Source organism: Cupressus sempervirens, chromosome 5, assembly GCF_028749045.1.
Source record: "Cupressus sempervirens isolate cs-2001-9-10 chromosome 5, ASM2874904v1, whole genome shotgun sequence".
NCBI classification, from domain to species: domain Eukaryota; kingdom Viridiplantae; phylum Streptophyta; class Pinopsida; order Cupressales; family Cupressaceae; genus Cupressus; species Cupressus sempervirens.
Window position 1 is genome coordinate 321,138,803 of NC_143122.1, and position 20,052 is coordinate 321,158,854.

A 20,052-nucleotide genomic window follows, 5' to 3' on the forward strand; every position below is an offset into this window, starting at 1 on the left:
GTTGCGGAAAAAGATGAAGATCGTGCCGCCATCCACATACAATGAAGCTTACAACCGAGCAATGAACCTCGAAAGTGATCAGAAGACAAAGAAGCAGAAGAAGACCAGCTCGTCCGATTCAGATGACGATGCATCCTCCGGAAATGATAGCAGCGATGACGAAGGAAGCAACAAGAAGGTTCGTGCCCTTCAGAAAGACATGCTTCGGATGATGAAGGAATTCAAGAACATGAACAAGGAACCTAAGGGTAATGACTTATGGTGTACGGAATGTAAGAAAGAAGGCCATACGAAGGGATCTTGCCCAAAAGAGCAATTTTGCGAGATCTGCCAGATTATGGGACACTCAATAAAGGACTGCCCTTTCAATTTGAAAACAAGAACACCACAGCAGGTGTTCCTGACACAGGAGGCCTCTCCGTCCGGAGGGAATGGGAACACCAGTACGGAAGGTGCCACATCCGGCGGATATCGAAACAACCGGCGCGGTCCAAACAACAACAGCACTAACAACAATGCTGGCAACAGCAACAATGGAGGAAGGAGTCGCATTCAGTACGATGCAAATGGTCGGCCAATTGTTCAATGCCGCGCATGCAATCTGTGGGGTCACTTCGCCCGGGAGTGCACAACACCAAATACACCGAAGTTACTATGCCGCTGGTGTGGACCTGGTGATCATGATGATACCAAGTGCCCAAAGTCCGGAGTAAATCTGATTACTGTAGGAACAGAGGAGGAAGAAGTTCTGGCCATCACTCGGAAGCAAGCAAAGCTTTATCCTGACCCAGCAGAAGAAAAGAGGAGACTGGAGGAAGCAAGGGCAGAAATCCAGAAAGCAACACAGGCAGAAACGACACACCTGAAGGACACGCCGAGTACTTCCGTACGGAACTGCGCAGAACAGAACATTGTCCGGCAAATTTTGCAAGCCGAGATACCTGTCAGGATAAGTGATCTGTTGCTCACTATGCCTCAGCTCCGATCGGCACTCACAAACATTGTTCCCGCTGCTCAACTACCAGGAGAACATGGAAGGAAGCAAGAAAGTGGAGCAAGTACAGTACACAAAAAGGAGAAGGAAAGTGGCGCAAGTGCAGAAGATCCAATGTTGTTAGCCCTCTCATCCGGACGCCATCCAGCAGTCGTCGAAATGGGAATTCTCGGGACTGTATTGACGGAAACCATTGTGGACGGAGGGTCCGATGTCAATGTGTTGCCTGAAGACATTTGGAAAAAGTTGGGACAGCCGACATTATGGCCGCCTACATTCCAGCTGCTAACGGCCGATCAACATGGAATCAAGCCATTGGGAGTCCTGACAGCACAACCAGTGACGATTGGAACACAACCGTTCCTGTTGGACTTTGTCGTGATCCCACTGAAGCGGAGAGGATATGATGCCATTCTGGGCCGGGGGTGGCTGATACAAGCCAAGGCAAAGCACGATTGGAAGAAAAATACTTTATCACTAGAAAGCAAAGGCCGAAAGTATGTCATCGATCTACACACTCAGATGGTTGGAGAAGAAGCTCTATCCTCAGATTCCGAAGGAGAAGATGATGAGCGGAGGCAGAGTATGGAACCCGATCAGGAGGGAGTCCTACGATTGGAAGGAGATGACGATTTGGATTCAGTACATGGTCTGTACCATTGGCAGATAGAGGATTATGAATTGTTTCCAACCTGCAATATACTAACAATAGAAGAAAACAAGATCAATGCCTTCCCAAAAGAGTTTACTCAAATAAAGGAAGGAGATGCGTCACTCGATGTCACCCCGGCACATCAGTTCCCTGAAGGAGAACCCATCAAGTATAATGAAGTCGCGTTGCAGACCATGAATTTGGGAGATGACGCTGAACCACGGACCATATTAGTAGGGGACAATTGGGACCCCGTACTAAAAGCAGCTGCCTTCAAAATATTTTTAGAATATAAGGATGTCTTTGCATGGACATATAAGGACCTGAAGGGCGTACCACCCGAATTATGTGTGCACCGCATTCCATTGATCGACGGAGCAATACCTGTACGGAAAAGGCCTTACAGAATGAACAAAAATTATGCGGCCCAGGTTACGGAAGAAATCAATCGGATGTTAGAAGCTGGAATTATTTTCAAAGTACAAACCAGTGAATGGGTCTCTCCGATCGTGATCTCCCTAAAGAAGGACTCCATTCAGATACGCATCTGTGTTGATTTCCGATGTCTCAATGCGGTCACCATCAAGGATCCATTCCCGATCCCATTCACGGATAGCATTCTGGAGGAGGTAGCAGGACACGAGATCTACTCATTTATGGATGGTTTTTCCGGCTACAATCAAATATCAATCGCAGAAGAGGATAAACTGAAGACGACATTTGTCGTAGAAGATGGAGTCTATGCCTACAATCGGATGCCGTTCGGCCTATGCAACGCGCCTGCTACATTTCAGCGGATCATACTACACATTTTTAACAAGATGTCCGTCGGAAACTTTGAGGCGTTCCTGGATGACTGGTCCGTATTCAGTACGGAGGACAAACATCTGGCAGCCCTAGGCGAATGTATGGAAAGGTGCCGTCGTGCACGGTTGGCCCTGAATCCGAAAAAGTGCCGATTTATGGTCCCGCACGGAAGGTTACTCGGACACATCGTCTGTAAGGAGGGCCTAAAGACAGATCCGGACAAAGTACGGGTCATATTAGAGATGCAACCGTCCACCAATGTGACAGAGGTAAAATCTTTCCTTGGACATATCGGGTATTACAGACGGTTCATCAAAAATTTTGCCAAAATAGCATATCCATTGGATAGATTAACTTGCAAGACAGCATCATTCCGATGGGACAAGGAGCAGGATGAAGCCTTTGAGGGACTTAAGGTACGGCTGGCTACCGCGCCTATCCTAATATATCCAGATTGGAAGGAGTTTCACGTGCATGTGGATGCATCGAACTATGCAATTGGAGCAACCCTCGCACAGACGGGAAGCCATGGCTTGGATCAGCCGATCTATTTCGCCAGTCGGTTACTATCAAAAGCTGAACAAAATTATAGCACCACCGAACGGGAAGCCTTGGGGATGGTCTATGCTGTACAGAAATTCCGACATTACTTGCTGGCCACTCCATTTGTGTTCTATGTAGATCATCAGGCCCTATTGTATATGATCAACAAACCAGTCATTCAAGGTCGAATCAGCCGATGGCTACTTCTGTTGGAGGAGTTTACTTTCAAAATCATTGTCCGACCCGGAAGCAAACATGTAAGCGCAGATCATTTATCCCGTCTCCGCACAGGGGAACCGGCAGACGGTGTAAACGATGACTTCCCTGACGCACAGCTATTTCAGATCGCTGCACTCCCAGAATGGTATACAAGCATCGGCGAATACTTGTCCACAGGCCAGTTTCCAAATACTATGCCACCTAATGAAAAACGAAAGTTGGTGATCCGAAGTGGAACGTTTCAGCTGATTAATGGATTGTTGTATAAAATGGGACCCGATCAGATCCTGAGGCGTTGTGTTCTGAAGGAGGAGATTGCACGGATACTGCAGGAAGCGCACGAAGGACCGGCAGGAGGACACATGGGGCCGGACACAACTGCCCGAAAAATACTTTTAGCAGGCTTATGGTGGCCAACCGTATACAATGACGCCAGGGAATGGGTTGTCGCATGCGATACATGCCAGCGGGCTGGAAAACCCTTGAAACGAGATTTCATGCCTTTGAATCCTTCTCATGCTCGGGAGCTTTTTGAACGATGGGGTTTGGACTTTATAGGACCCCTGAAGACCAGCCGAACCAGAAGATGCCATTACATTGTGGTTGCCACGGAATACTTGACTAAATGGGTGGAGGCGCGTGCACTACCAGACAACTCGGCGGTAAGTACAGCACAGTTTATTTATGAGCAGATTATTACTAGGTACGGCATTCCGTTACAATTAACAAGCGATAGAGGAGGGCATTTTGTAAACCATGTAATCCGGCTGCTCACCACGGAGTTCAAAATTTACCATTCACTGTCCAGTCCGTACTACCCAAGGGCAAACGGACAAGCCGAAGCTACCAACAAAATCCTGGTATCAATTATATACAAATCCTGCGCCATCGAAGGGGAAGATTGGGAAGAGAAATTACCTTCTGCTCTGTGGGCTTACCGCACGGCATACAAAGTCACAACCGGCCACACGCCGTTCCAACTGATGTTTGGACAGGAGGCCGTAGTACCAGCGGAATTTATGATACCAAGCTTGCGGATAGCACTAGACAACAAGTTGGGCGACATGGAAAGCTTAAGAGAGCGGTTGTATAAACTGAACAAGTTAGAGGAAAAGCGATTATTGGCACAGTGGGCGACTGAAGTAACACAGAATAGGCGAAAGGCATGGCACGATAAGCACCTGAAGCTAAACAAGTTTCAGCCCGGACAGTGGGTATTAAAGTACGACGGTCGAAATGAGATCAAACCGGGTAAGTTCAAGGTTAAGTGGGTTGGGCCGTACCAAATTCGAGAAGTAGGGGATAATGGAGCAATCAAATTATGGACTTTAGATGGACATGAAGTGCCTCAAGCAGTGAATGGGTCAAAGTTGAAAATCTATTACGCCCGAAAGCCTTCTGCATCACAAAACGGCCTTCGCAAGACCCCTCCGTCACTGCAGACTGATGGTGACGACGGTCGAACGGCAAATTTATAATATAAAAAAAAAAAAATAAAAAAAATAAAAAAAAATAAAGACAAAGGTACCGTACGGTTTTTACACCGTACGGATTCCTTAAAGGGAGTACGGGTTTTAAAAGGTACCGTACGGATTTCTTACCGTACGGATTTCTGGCGGATTAAAAGAGACCGTACGGTTTTGCATCGTACGGATTTTCCAGAGGAACACAAGTGTGAAAGACGTACGGTTTTTAAGTACGGAAGTTGGGGAATGGTACGGTTTTTAAGAGACCGTACGGATTTCCTACAGTGAAGTACGGTTCACAAAACGCCTTAATTCTCACCGTACGGACTTCTCTTGCACTGTACGGTTTATAACTTTTGTATGCACGGGAATTTCCACAATTTGTACAATTTTCAGGCAGTGCGGATTTCATCAGAAATACAGTCTGTGGTGTACGGCTTTCAGGAAGAGAGGAACTGAAGGGATTCTGCATTTTTCACAGGCAGGTAATAAAAACAACCACCGTACGGACTTGAGGAGGGAAACTTTGGTACGGATTTGGGAGGTACGGCTTCTTATTTTATTTATTTTTTCTTCCAACTTCTACCTTGAGCAGATTTTTTCCTGCGTGTACGGATGGGGATTTGCCATACATATTTTTGAAGGAACTCTTCACCGTACGGACTCATTTCTCACTGTACGGATTTGGGGAGACCATTACAAAGAGATAATGGAGTCTGCAGGTAAACGGCAGTGGAAAAAACAATTAGCGCAGGCCAGACTTGAGGAAACCAGGAGGAGCATGGCAGGTACAGGCAAATTGAATGTGGGTTCGAGTAGCAATAAGGAGAAGCGTAAGCCGGTAGCACCTCCAGCAGCAGAAGTCACACCACAGACTATACAATTTGAGGGATTAAATGGCACAGATTGCCGGAAATGGTGGCAAGAAACCCCTGAGGACCATCCAGTTAAAGCAAGCATCAGAAAAGCGCAGGTGGAATGGGCCATTCAGATGCCTGTTTTTTGCATTCGAGATTATGAAGGGTATCTGCGTACCATGATTGAAACATATGACAGAACCTCTTGCAGAAGCACATTTCAGTATCTGGGACGGAACTTAGTGGTATCATTCAAAGCCACAGATTTCACACGGGTTTTTGGCATTCCAGGGCAGCAGGGCAGAAAGATTCAGCCGAAAAAAATTCCAAAGGATGGGAAGCTATTTTTAATCAGGTTAGTTTGTGGGGATTTGACTGAAGCAGAACAGGCGGCATTAGCCGAGACATCCAAGGGAAGGGGTTTAAAGAAAACTGACATTCAAGAAGGGCCATGGCGGTGTTTAATGGACTTGGTTAAAAGAAGGCTTACGGGATCCTCTAGGGCATCGGATATCACATTTCCGCAAGTATCTATGATGAACGGCATAATGACTGGAAAAGTGTATAATTGGGCGTCTGTACTAGCTGAGCGGATGCATGAATTCATGACTCTCCAGCACAAGACATTCTATATGCCTCATTACGCCATTGGTCTATTTTTGGATGCTATAGCACGGGTGATTCCATCAGAAGAGTTAGAGGCGAAGTCTGGACCATTGGTTCCAGGAGAACCTCCTATCATGCAATGGAAGCACTTGGACACAATCCCTGGGCAGAAGGGTTCAGCAGGTCAAAAGAGGCCACGGGTAGACAGGGCAGGAGATAGTGATAGTGGCCGACAGGAGACATCTTCTGAGCAAGACAGTATGGAAGAAGACGAGGGGGAGGGCGAGGATGATGAAGAGGTTCAGATCGTCACGGCTACTCCCTTGCTTTTTCCGCGTACTACAGTCCCTATGTCTTCCGCATTGACACCTCGGGGTCTGCACATCGCTCACATTCCAGCGTTTGGACAAACTCGGCAACCGATATTGATGACTGGAGGATCCCACCAGGCAGCTACACTAGCCGTACCGTGGCAACATGGGGTACGGCCTTCTCCTGTCCGACCAGGGGCAGGATTTGCGGTCGGCTTCGCCCACCTGGCCGCACCTGTAGACCGTGAGACTTCGTCAGCTCCTGAAGCTCTTCCGGTAGCACCACCCGGGGCGTCTGCCCTAAGTCAGCCAGCAGCAGTTGTTACAGTAGCACCGTCAGCAGAAACCCAGATACCCCCAGTAGAGAACGTATCAGATGGAGGAGCACAGGACTGTACGGATCCAGCACAGCCAGAGGTTATGGATAGAGCCAGTATTTTTCTGAGGCAGCAGTTCCAACTCGTCCCTGACAAGCGTGGCCCATCCATTCAGTCTCCCAGCTATTCTGAAGTAACACCTATTTCACAGCCCCAGTCTCAGGAGGAGGGAACGCCACATGCCGGGATTGCACCAACAGCAGCAGAGGTGGCACCAGATGTGGGCGTGACTCCCGCCGATAAGGAGGACAATAGTGACTCCGAGTGGTCATTCGAGGACTTCGCCAAGGAGGATTATGGGTCGGATGAGGACAGGTGCAGGGACTACCTCAGGACCATGAAGTCTGCATTGAAGAAGGGGCATGATGTGGCCATTCAGGCTCTCACTCGGCGAAGGGAGTGGCATTTGATTCGAACGTATATTCGTAGGATTTGTCCTGAACGATTTCAAACTTGTTTTGGAGATAGAGGGTGGCCGACCATTGAGACACCCGAGATGTTGGCAGACTGGGCCACTGAACCAGAGCTGGGACCGAGTGACACTCCAATGATGAAGCTGGCACATGAGATCGTGGGACTGTACAAAGAAGTTTACTATGCACGGCAGCGTGCGGAGGCGGATAGGGCCGCAGACAGTGTTGCAGCTCAGAGATCCCTAGCAGTTGAAAAAGAGGCCAGAGAAAAGTTAGCCACTGATTTTGCCGACCAGCAGGCAGCATGGGTAGCAGAGCGGGCAAAACTCTTGAAGGATATGGCTGCAGTGGTACAGGAGAAGGACGCAGCTATCCGGGATAAAGAGGCAGCAGAGCATGAATTACAGTTGGCCAAGAGACAAGCTATGGATGCTGCGCTTCTCCTGAAGGAGGCCGTAGAAGTTAATTCACAGATTCAGACAGATCTGCGCCTCCGGACTGACCAGGTGTATGAGTTGCGTCGTCAACTACACTCTTCTGGGACTCCTCCTTCTCTCTAGTATTTCTTCTCTTCTTCAGTATGGATTGTCTCGTAATTTTGCTAGTCGTCAGGAGACGACTTTTCTTTTTGGGGGGGATGATGTCGTCGGTAGAAATTGTGTATCGGCCGACGGGTTCCTTCGGGAAAGTTCTTTGTATCGGCCGACGGGTTCCTTCGGGAAAGTTCTTGTTATGTAGCCGACGGTGAACAGTTTGTAACGGGTATAATGTACTTAGCCGACGGATACCTTCGGGAAGGTTCGTCGGAAAGTATTTATAACCCCTTCGGGAAGCATTGTAATTATCTTATCATTACCATATCATATGAGAAAAGTATAATGTACTGTTGGCATATGCGAATAATAATAAGAGTTCTGCTGGTTGCTGTTCATGTTCGTATTCCTTGTTTGTGTGCGCTGCTTAATTAATCCATACGGTAAACAGCCAAGGGGTTTAGTCACAATACTGGTCTATATCAGCCGTTGCCTGTTCCATCAAGGCCATGGGAGGACATAAGTATGGATTTTGTTCTTGGATTGCCAAGGACACAAAGGGGTAATGACTCAGTATTCGTGGTGGTTGATAGGTTCTCCAAAATGGCACATTTCATTCCATGCCACAAAACTCGTGATGCTGTCCATATTGCAGACTTGTATTTCAAAGAGGTGGTAAGACTACATGGTCTTCCAAGGAGTATAGTTTCTGACAGAGATACTAAATTTGTGGGATATTTCTGGAGGACATTGTGGAAGAAGTTGAGAACAGACCTAAAATTCAGTTCTACGCATCACCCGCAGACTGATGGCCAAACAGAAGTAGTAAACAGAAGTCTACGCAATTTGCTGAGATGTTTAGTTGGGGATAAGCCCAAGGGATGGGATTTGATTCTACCACAAGCAGAGTTTGCTTACAATAACTCTATAAATAGGAGTACTGGAAAGTCACCATTCCAAATTGTATATGGGAATAGCCCAAGGACTGCACCAGAATTGAGGAAGATAGAGCAAGGGGAGAGGACAAGTGCTGAAGCGGAAGAATTTGTTGAACATATCAAGCGTCTACAGGAGGAGGTTCAGGCACACATTACCAAGATGAATCAAGAGTATAAAGCTAGGGCTGATCAAAGGAGAAGACATAAGGAATTCCAAGTAGGGGATCTAGTCATGGTGCACTTACGAAAAGAAAGATTTCCAGTCGGTACTTACAACAAGTTGAAAATGAAGAAATTTGGCCCCTGCAAAATTTTGAAGAAACATGACTTAGGAAATGCATATGAAGTGGAGCTGCCAGATGGTATTCACATTTCTCCCATTTTCAACATTGCAGATTTAACAGAGTATCATGATGATGGTGCAGATGAGGAGCTGGTGTTAGAGCCATGTCCAATTCCTGCTTCTAAGAAGGAGGAGATAGAAGACATTCTAGATCATCGTGTGGGTAGGAGTACCAGAAACAGGCAGTATGAAGAGTATTTTGTCAAATGGAAAGGACGGCCGATCGAGGACTCAACTTGGATTTCAGCAGCTGAAGTTTCCCATTTGGGATTTCCTCTACCATCCATAAAGTGACAGGGTCACTTTTCAATCTACCCTAGGTGTCTGATGCAGGAGCATCCAAAGGTATAAGGGCAATCCTGTGTCACCCAAAAAAAGTACTTAGACTTAGTTTCTGTTTCATGTCTTTACATTTTTGGATACCCATTTGGGTCAAATAAAGGTTCCAACTCTCACAGTTCAACTATCAGTGTGTTTGAAAATCCCGAAAAAATAGGAGCATGCAATTTGGCCATCATTTTGGTGACCTAGAAGGTGTGAATTGGCCAGATGAATGTAATTGTGATTTAGAGCATTCCAAAAAAAGAATCAGGTCAAAAGGCCCCACGGTTTGAAAGTTATTGCAGTTTTTTGGGTTTTGGAGACCTCCTAAGAATGCTTCAAAGTCAGGTTAGGGGCATTAAATGACCTCGACAAGGGCCGAAAAATGGGGGACGAGCGAAGCTGGTCCATAGGGCTATAGAGCGCTTTGAGAGCTTTCCGAAAATGTAAACGGTTCGTCAATCGGAGCTACGGTTCAAAAGTTATGCCTCCCGGAAGTTCGGTTACCGTTTTTGGATTCTTCTAGATTTGCACCGACTTCTAACGCAGCTTCCGGAACCTTCTATTTGGTCAGTGGATACCTACTAGCACTTTCTAGAATGTACTCCTAGTCCTTAACCCTCCGGGGTCTATTTAAGGAGATTTCTGGCATTGTAAAAGGTAGTTCGGAGTGGAGTTTGAGAGGAGGCACTGAAAGGAGAAATTATCTCCAGATTTATGCTATTGTAAGCCCTTAGGGCAAGTTTTGAAGTTTATTTTCTCTGTACTATTTGTACTTACTTATTTTCTCAGTTAATACAATTTCCCTTTTCTGTTGTGTTGATTCTGTTCGTGGGTTGTGTCTCCACATGCTGTGACCTGAAAGTTTGATCAGTTTTGTGCTGAACAATTTCAAAAGATTAATCAGTCAAGGTAAGACCAAAATCATGAAATTGTGTACACAACCTTCATTTGAAGGTCGAAGAGAATATTATCATAAAAGGGTATTGGAAAATCTTATTACAGAACATTTGACTGTAGGCGAAATTACATTTTCTCAGCTGATTCAGTTTTTAACTGAGATCAATGAACAAGTGTGTAAAGAAGTCAAACAACAAAAGGAAATAAAAGGGTAAAACTTGTAATTTCTCCTACTGTGTAAGACATTAACTCCAAGTTTTGGTTGTGGAAAGTGTTACCAAAAGCACAAATTTAGATATACGCAATGTATCGAGTGCTCTTATAGAAAGGAAAATTTTCGAAGAGAATGAAGTTCTTTAGGTGAAAGGGTATTTTCGCAAAAAAGACAAATTCAAGGGGAAAAAAGGTGGAAACCAACTTGCTATATTTGCAAAGCTCATATTTTGCCAATAAGTGCCTTGAAAAGAATAAAGACAAACACAGAGGTAAGCATGGATGGTAAAGGAAGCTGGATTAGAAAATCTAGAAGAATTTGTATATATTCATGATTCTGAGGGTATTGTTTTTTCTGATAAAGAAGAAGATGAATTTGAAGAACAATTTGAAGGTACTGTGGAACAATAACCACAATCAGAATTTGATTCTGATCTCTCAGAAGTATCATTCTTTTGTAGAATGGTAAAAGGAAGGACTTCTTCAAGTCAACAGTCTCTTGAAAATATAATTTAGGAAATTTGTAACTTAGAAAGAATTCAGAATGAAATGAATATTGGTCTAGAAACACGGAAAAAAAAAAAAAACTCAAACTGGCCAATCTAGAAGAACAAAAGCATCATTTTCGAAGACAGTAACAATAGGCATCCTCATCCACTACACGATGATCTAGATATTCCGAGATCCCACTTCCTACCGGGCAGTAAAGAGGAAGCCCCCGCCACTGGCAGTATGGCTAGACAACTATGGTGTCAGCACATAATAGAATTTCTTCAGAAAGTTATCATTCCAACAAATGAAGAAATACAAGAACTGGAAGATGAAGAAAATGAATAATTTACTGAAGAACTCAGTAAGGGAAAAGAGATGGAATAATTCATCTCAAGATAGAATTGAGTATTTCAAGAAAATTCACTTTAAATTAATCCAGTAACTATTTCTCTTTTTTGTCAAGAAAAGTCTTACAGTTCTCAAATGAAGCAGCCATTCAAGCAGATGGAATTGGTCCAGATGCTGGAGATTCGGAGAACCACTCTCTTGACAACATATCAAATCCTATCTATTATCATTCTTATGGGATATTTTTGCAGAATTGAATATTGCAAGATGTAACTCTTTTCTTGCTAACCAATGGATAGAAGCAAACACAAAGATTACATTTGGTAATGGTAAACATGCATCTCACCTTGTGTACAGAGCTCCAATTGAATTTTCTAATGGTCATATTGATGAAATCATATTTGTCCATTATGAGATTGATGGATTTGATGGAGTGATAGGTAGCAAATCCATGCAGAATTGGGAACCAATTCTGATTACTAGAAATACTATCAGCTTAAATTAGCATGAAGTACCCAGGTTACTAACAAAACAAGCATAAGTCCGCCTTTGCACACTAAAAAGAGAAATACTATCTGGATGACAAAGCAAGCACTTGCAATTGAACCTGAAATTAGGGAAATCAGAAAACAATTTGCAGACACAGTAATGATAATGGATTTGAAAAAGAAACAATGCAATTTGGTCAACATATTACCTCTCGACTAGGACTTTGAAGGTAATGAACTATTACCTAAAGCCAAACCTAACTATATTTTGACAAGTCCTCAAGAATCAGAATCGTGTAAGAAGGAAATTGAAGAAATTCTTACCCTGGGACTAATTTTACCTTCTTCCTCACCATTTTCCTGTCATGCCATGTAATTCAAAATTTTGATGAAAATGGAAACGAATTGCAAGAAAAGAAGTTAGTAGTTAACTATAAACCTCTAAATAGTTCTCTTAGACAATCAACATTCTTTGCCAGGAAAAGATCATATATGGAAAACTATTCAAGGGAGCAATATTTACTCTAAATTTGACTTAACCAAGGAATTCTGGCAAATAGCGTTCCATCCAGCCAACTGTTATAAAACTTCTTTCTCTGTTCCTCAAGGTTTGTATGAAAGGAATATTTTGTCATTTGGTATTAAAACAACTCCTATATTCCTACAACACATGGACGTAATTTTTTGTCAGTACTCCAAATCCATTTTACCTTACTTTGATGACATCCTTGTGTTTGGTCAAAGTCCATCTAGTCATCCCGAGCACCTAATGTCAGCTCCTTCAACTTGTCAACATGGTCTTGTTGTTAATCCTACTAAAACCCACTTTGCTCAGGATTCCATTATTTTCATTGGCATTCGTCTTCTTCCTAGGGGGAGAATGGAAACACAACATATTTTATCACAAATTGTCAATTTACCAGTTACAAATCTAAAAGAACTTAGTGATTCTTAGGTCTTGTCAATTACATTTCTGGTTTCTACTCTAATATTGCTCAAGACAGGACCGAGATGAATAATTTATTTAAGAAGAATCCTCCAACTAGGAAAGCCAAGCATGATGCAATAATAGGGAGAATTAAAACAAAATGTGCAGATCTGCCAGCTCTTCGGCTACCAGGATCGAGCCCCAAAGTAGAGACAGAGGCCAGTGAACACAAATGGGCAGGTAACTTAAAGGAATTAGCCACTCAAGGCCAAGAAGAAATTGTCAAGTATACCTCTGACAGTTTCAAGGGAAGTGAAATCAACTATGACAGTACTCATAAAGAAATTCTAGCTGTAATAAACTCTTTAAAAGCTTTTCACATGTTTTAGCCTTTAAGAAATTACTGATAAGAAGTGATTTGCAAAACCTTAAGGGATTCTTGAAGAGAGAATTAAAAGATAAAGTAATTTTTGGTATATGGAGATCTGCCAGCTCTTCGGCTACCAGGATCCCGCGCCATAGTAGAGACAGAGGCCAGTGAACACAAATGGGCAGGTATCCTGAAGGAATTAACCACTCAAGGCCAAGAAGAAATTGTCAAGTATACCTCTGGCAGTTTCAAGGGAAGTGAAGTCAACTATGACAGTACTCATCAAGAAATTCTAGCTGTAATAAACTCTTTAAAAGCTTTTCACATGTTTTAGCTGATAAGAAATTTCTGATAAGAAGTGATTTGCAAAACCTTAAAGGATTCTTCAAGGAAGAATCAAAAGATAAAGTAATTTGTGGTCGTCTGTTGTGATGGGTTCAATTCTTAAATACTTTTGATTTTGACATAGAACATCTAGGAAAAAAGAATATTTTTGTTGATTTTATTTCTAGAGAAGGCACTGTATTTGCCACTAATAATGTTCATGTCATAAAAATCTGTGAAAAAAGATGGTACGAGAAAACCTATCTAGAATTCTATAATAACCCATTCCAACGAAGTGACTAAAGAAATTTTTGATCTGGCTAATGACTATCTCTTTGATCGCCATAAAGTGTTGCAGGCAAAGCAAATCCTAACAATCCCAGGAATCTGGTACCAAAGATGATTTTTCCACATACCCACACAAGATGACCCAGTTGATGAAACAATCAAAGAGGTGATCTTGTCCCTAGAAATTCCATTTCAAATCCCTATCAAATTTTTGAACCCTCATATTCAGAGACCTGAAAGATGGACGAATCAAGAAAATGGAATGCAGTATATAAGGGATTTACTCCAGGGACCATATCCACGAGATCTTCAATTTTATATCTCAGGATATAAAGGAGGCCTTTTGCCCTGGATCATTTCATGCTAACTTATTCAACCGGTATGTTTACCATCAGTATGGACTACTTGGATCAGAACCAATGGTCCAAAATTGAACTAATGGAGCCAGATATTGCCATCTTCACAATTCACAGCAGGCAATCTGGATTTACACTGTCACTTCTCAACAAGAATTTGGAGAGCCCAATAACCAAGCTTAGGGAATCTACGGCAGCTGCAAAACCAAAACCATGAAGATTATGTGGAAAGAACCTGATCCTCCAGCACATACATGATGACTGTGTTTGTCCAAGATGTATTGAAGGAATAGTTGATAGTGATGGCTAATGAGTGGGTCTGTCACTCATCTGAGCCATCAATCTCTTGGTTAGCAAAAGGTTGACGTAGACCAGACCACAGATTAAAGGGTAAGGCTACCACCTCATTGTAACAACAGGATAGACTTCCTGTGATCAAAGAGTTTTTGCCATATCTACTTTCGGATGTATAGCAACGCACCACATGTTCCAGTCCCACATGGTTGTCTATTTGTCAATTGTGCTTGTCTTGCATTTGAGATATTGGGGTCTACCCTTTAGTGGACATCTCATCTGGATAAGCCTTTCCAGTTGCCAAGTATCCTCTTTCTATGGGTGGATTTCAAATCCTAATTTATGACAATGCATGAAAAGGTGGTGATGTTTTCCTATATAAGCGAGTTACTTTCTTAACTCGACATAAGATTTCAGAGTGAGAAATCAGCCTGGGTTGTTAGAGTATTGAGTCTTAGAAAGTCCTTAGGAGATCTCAGAGAGCAAAGAAGTATGCTCTTCATTTTTGTAGGGAACCAAAAACACAGATTTCTCTTGGATCTTTAGACTTTAGTGTTCTGTAAATAAACGCACAATTTTAAGTAACAAAAGCCGGTCCTCTTTTGTTCTTGCAGCAAGAATATATTCATAAGTTGTCTCATAGAACACAATTCTAAAGACCTGAAGAAAATAGGTCCCTTGCAATTGGTTTTGCAAGAAAATTGTCCCGAATTCCAGATTATCCCTAAATGGGACATTAGAAATGAGCATCTTGCAGATTCACATCAATTGAACAATTGTGTAATTTTTTTTTATAAATTTGCCCTTTATTTTTAGTACAAGAAAATGTCCACCTAACCAATTGTGTGCTTTAATGTTTCCCACAACAACTGCTTTAAGTGATTACAAACTTTGGATCTCAATTAGATACACATATTGGAGAGGATGACCTTAAAGTGTACCCAAACATGTTGGAAGAAGAGTTTGGTTATTTTAGGTGTGTTAATTGTCTTCTTGCATCAGCCATGATCACCACTTATAATACATGATCAACAAGGGCAAATATAGAGTTTGACTGATTCTTTTTTATTAGCAAGCTAGGCAAGAAATCCATGCTGATAGATTTGCATATCATATGGTCAGAACTGTATTGAAGTTTGATATATACCTTGCTAGCTTATTTTAGGTGTTGTCCTTGCTTTATCTGTTGAACATTAATGTAAATCTCCTTGTAGATAGGGAACCTTAATAGTATTTTACTAAATGTTTCTGAATGAGTTTAAACTTAATGTATGTTTTCGGGACATTTTTATTTACATTGTACCAATGCATGCCTATGACTTTATAGAGTAAAAAAATGTATGGTGGCATGGTTTACAACTTTATTTTGTTCAGTAGGCTCTACCTTATGTTCGCTGCCTGGGGGAGTCATGGTCAATGACAAAGGATCGTGCATATTTTGAGGCTTCTATTCTGAAAGAGCACGGTCAGTTTTGCCCAAAACATGTCCCAGAAGTGTATCATTTTGATTCTACAATGGCTATAATTGCTATGTGCTATGTGGAGCCCCCACACATTATTCTGCGCAAAGGCCTGATTGCTGGCATCGAGTACCCATATTTGGCAGAGCATATATCAGATTATATTTCCAAAACTCTTTTCCACAACTCTCTTCTATATCTTTCTACTAAAGAGCACAAAGCTGCAGGTAAATAATTTTTCCTTATTAGTGCTGTGGTCAATTAGTTTCATCTGTGCATAGATTCTATTTAAAATACTGTATAATATCCTTCAGAGCATATGTATGGAGATAGGTATAGTGAATTTCATTCTATGTTTAATTTAGCTTATCCCTAATTTTTTGTATTTGCATTTTCTGTACAGTTGCTCGATTCTGCAACAATGTGGAGATGTGCAGGCTTACAGAGCAGGTTGTATTATCAGATCCCTATATGATATCTCCAATCAGTCGTTGGACTACTCCTTATCTTGATGAAGATGTTAAAGCTGTACGGGAAGATAATCAGTTGAAGCTGGAAATTGCTGAATTAAAATCAAAGTATTGTTTCACTTTACTATTCTAGAAAAATGTGTGTTCTACTTGGGTTTGAGTAGCATATACAGCGTGAAATATAACTTGGCTTTCTTTAGCTCTTCATTATCCCTTTCTCAAATGTTGGCTATATCTCTCAGCATCTATTACATCATTTACATAGGTTTTGTGAAAGGACACAAGCTCTTATTCATGGAGACTTACATACTGGATCAATAATGGTAACAAGTGACTCAACTCAAGTTATAGATCCAGAGTTTGGCTTCTATGGGCCTATGGGTTTTGACATAGGTGCCTTTCTTGGGAACTTAATTTTAGCTTATTTTGCACAAGATGGACACAGCAGATATGCAAATGAGCGTGAGGCAAGTATAAAATTCAATATATTGTTTGCTATCACTTTCTTCTATTCTTGCGTGCGCTGCTAATGAACTGAAAAAATCTCTGATTTTCTAAAATTGAGAACAGCAGATGAAGACAGTTCAAAGAAGAACACCTTCAAATATTGTAGCTGCCATTTGTCTAGCTTTTAATATTTGGTTTTTAAATTGTTTGTATTTATTTCTATAGCTTTGTGAAAATGTATAAATTAAATTATTTAGAGGTCTAATCCCTAAACAAAAAAGTAAATGTTGGGTTTTGAGTCTCACCTGGTTTGGGGTTCGGACTCAAGGTTAAAATTTGCATTCTGAAGGTTTCTCAAAATGAACCCTAGATAAATGTTAGAAGAGAATTGTAGAATTGAAGGATTTCCCTGTACAAAACGTATATAGATGGTAAAAAACTAAAGAAGGGAGAAAAGTAGAAATGCTAAGCTAACAATGAGGTGATTCTGAAAGTGAGGAAATGTCTGCAGAAAATCAATGAAGCTATATTAGGGATAATTTAACAATCACAAATATAGATATTGCTACATTGATTCTTCCTATTTTCATTGAATCTTTTAAAACCTTTTTGAAAACTTTTTTGCTCCCTTGATCCTGTCAATGTTGCCTTTTATGAATCTGGTTCTCTATTTCATACTTTCATTCTAACTTTTTCCCCTAATGTATGTAATTTACGTGCACATTTGACATAGCTCAACACCATCGAATCTAGGCATTGAAAAGTCAAACTTTAGCCTGCATTTAGACATGTTAGGTGCATAACCAGGCTTCTGTTCTATTATTTCTGTTGTTTTTAAATATTTAGGTTATCTACTGTTTTAAATATTTCTAGCAAACTGATTATAGTTCAACTGATACTCACTTATGCTCCATATCATGCCTTTTATCCACATTATGGCTTATATTGGTTTTATGTATGCTATACTATATGCTGAGGAATTGGATTCTTTGTGATAATGATTTTTCAGGGCTATAAACATTGGATTCTGAGGTGCATACAAGAAACATGGAACCTTTTTGAATCAAAGTTTATTGCATTATGGAATAACAACACAGAACACTGTGGAGATGCTTATCTAGAAGCCGTATACAACACCCCTGAACTTAAATTGATTGTGCAGCAGAAGTACATGAAAGACCTATTCCATGACAGCCTTGGCTTTGGTGCTGCAAAAATGATCAGGTTATGATGGCAACTATGCATAATTTTACATTCTTGTACTATTTAACTTCGTAAGTTTTGTCTGTCTTAGGTGTAATAAAAAATGAAAGAATAAGCTTGTTATTTCCAGATTTATTTCATGTTAGATGCATGACATGCATGTCAATACAAGTTTCTTTTGTAATATTGTCATCTACATGTATTCTTTTTGCATCTCTTTGCAAGTATCTGTTTTTTTTCAGTTGTCAACATTGCTTATATCCTGACAGCATGTTGTTACCGCTCCATATGCTGATTTCAGCTAGTCCATATTGTAGCTCACTTTCTACATTCAGAAGTTCTGTACATGGTCAACCCATTTGGAGAAAAGAATCTGACAAATTGTGTTCTGGAGTGCAGGCGAATTGTGGGGGTGGCTCATGTAGAAGATTTTGAGTCAATACAAGATGCAAGCAAGAGAGCAGAATGTGAGCGCCAAGCTCTCAATCTTGCAAAGAAGATTATGAAGGAAAGACGTAACTTTGATACAATCAGCCAAGTTGCACAGGCTATTCAAGGAAAATGATTAGGCCTTCTATATATATATGTAGGGAGAGAGAGAGAGAGAGAGAGAGAGAGAGAGAGAGAGATCTCCTTCAGTGTTTGGACATAAATACACTAGAAGATTGCCTTTCTGAAACAAGTTTGATGCTTTTTATGTGATGGTGAACTTTTTTAAGCATTGCAAAAATCCAGTATTACATAATGGTATTTACTACTATTGATGAAACAGAAACAAGTGTTACACTCATCCAGAAGCTTACCTGTTAATTACAACAGACTGTGGAAGCTTGAAGTCTCTGAAAGCAGATAGAACCAAACCTACTCGAGGGCATTGCTAAGGTATGATTAACGTTCCCTTAAAAATTGATCTGTCATTTTGTTTTTATTCAGAATAATCGTCTCAGGATTTGCAACCAAAAAAATAAGGAAGAGTTAGATTTAAAGGAAGCCCTAAAACACAGATTTTGAGCAGGTCTGGTATATTTTTATGGTCTAGGGCTGCAGCTTTGTCAATTGAACCTTATTCTTTCAATTGGGTTGTCTCATCTTTTTGCCACACCCCTAAAGGCATCCTTTGCCTTACTAGCTGTACCTTTTGTCTAATCAATAGTTTTAACATATACGTCAAAGGACATTTGGTCTAATGATGAAGTCTATGTTCTAGGAATGTAGATGGTGCTGAGTTTAAATCTTCTACACTACCAAAAACAAAAAGTTCTGAAGAAAACACAATGAAATTGGAAGTTTGTTAATCATGCCTTCATAATTTATTTTGTGGTCTCATAATTTTGACCCATATGTTTTTTTTGATGAATAGTCCTTTTCAATTAATAAAATTTACTAAGATTACAATTCACAAAAAAGGGCTGGGAAATACAAGATCACCCCGCGAATGAGTTCAATCGGCCGAAGCCGGAGTAAACAACATGGCCGCAGCTAGCAACTATAAACTATTCATCAAAAAAAACATTTGAAACAACCTTATGCTGCCAAGGTAGTACCAACAGAGGGAGGAGGATCATCTTTATCAAAAAATCCCCACGCATCAGTGGGATTGTGAGGCGGACTAGGAACAGTCCAGCCGTCAGCAGCATCTGCAGGATCTGGGGTAGTTGCAGTCTCCGCATCCTTCTTGTCTGGCTGCGGAGGAGAAATTGCCAGGGCCAGCCGGGGAAACTTGCCAGAGTGTGCCCGTCCAGAGGGAGGAGCCGGAGACCGGCCAGAAGCCCGCCCAGGGGGGGGAGCCGGGGACCAGCCAAAACCACCACGTGGTGGGGAAGCGGAGTGGCGCCTCCAACCGCCATGACCACCGCTGGGAGAGCGGTGGTGGGGACCTTGGGAGCGCGGCGTGTGTGAATGGCGACCAGAGGACTGGCGTCTGGAACGGCGACCGCGAGAGGAGGCATCAGCCGAGGCATCCAGAGGCACTTTGGCAATGGTACAAGGAGCATTGCCCCAGTGGTTTAACAATTCCTGTAAGTGGGCAACTTCCAGGGCAACTTTATTAGCTTGCACCTGTATCTGCATAATGACATTGTTACAAATGCA

The 20,052-nt window shown here is 41.8% G+C and overlaps 1 protein-coding gene across 2 annotated transcripts in view; it reads left to right on the top strand.

Moving 5' to 3' along the window:
* The window catches only part of LOC149555955 (methylthioribose kinase-like), a 45,089-nt gene extending 26,350 nt beyond the window's left edge, over nucleotides 1-18,739 (top strand). Inside the window, exons 2-6 of one of the 2 annotated variants that reach the window (XM_089830077.1) lie at nucleotides 15,756-16,068; nucleotides 16,245-16,419; nucleotides 16,577-16,778; nucleotides 17,768-17,982; nucleotides 18,361-18,739. In XM_089830077.1, the coding sequence (XP_089686203.1) occupies nucleotides 15,798-16,068; nucleotides 16,245-16,419; nucleotides 16,577-16,778; nucleotides 17,768-17,982; nucleotides 18,361-18,526 (1,029 nt within the window). In that variant the 5' untranslated portion in view covers nucleotides 15,756-15,797 and the 3' untranslated portion in view covers nucleotides 18,527-18,739. The remainder of the gene's footprint in view (nucleotides 1-15,755; nucleotides 16,069-16,244; nucleotides 16,420-16,576; nucleotides 16,779-17,767; nucleotides 17,983-18,360) is intronic. The other variant, XM_089830076.1, reaches the window with a different exon arrangement.
* The last annotated feature ends 1,313 nt before the right edge of the window (nucleotides 18,740-20,052 follow it).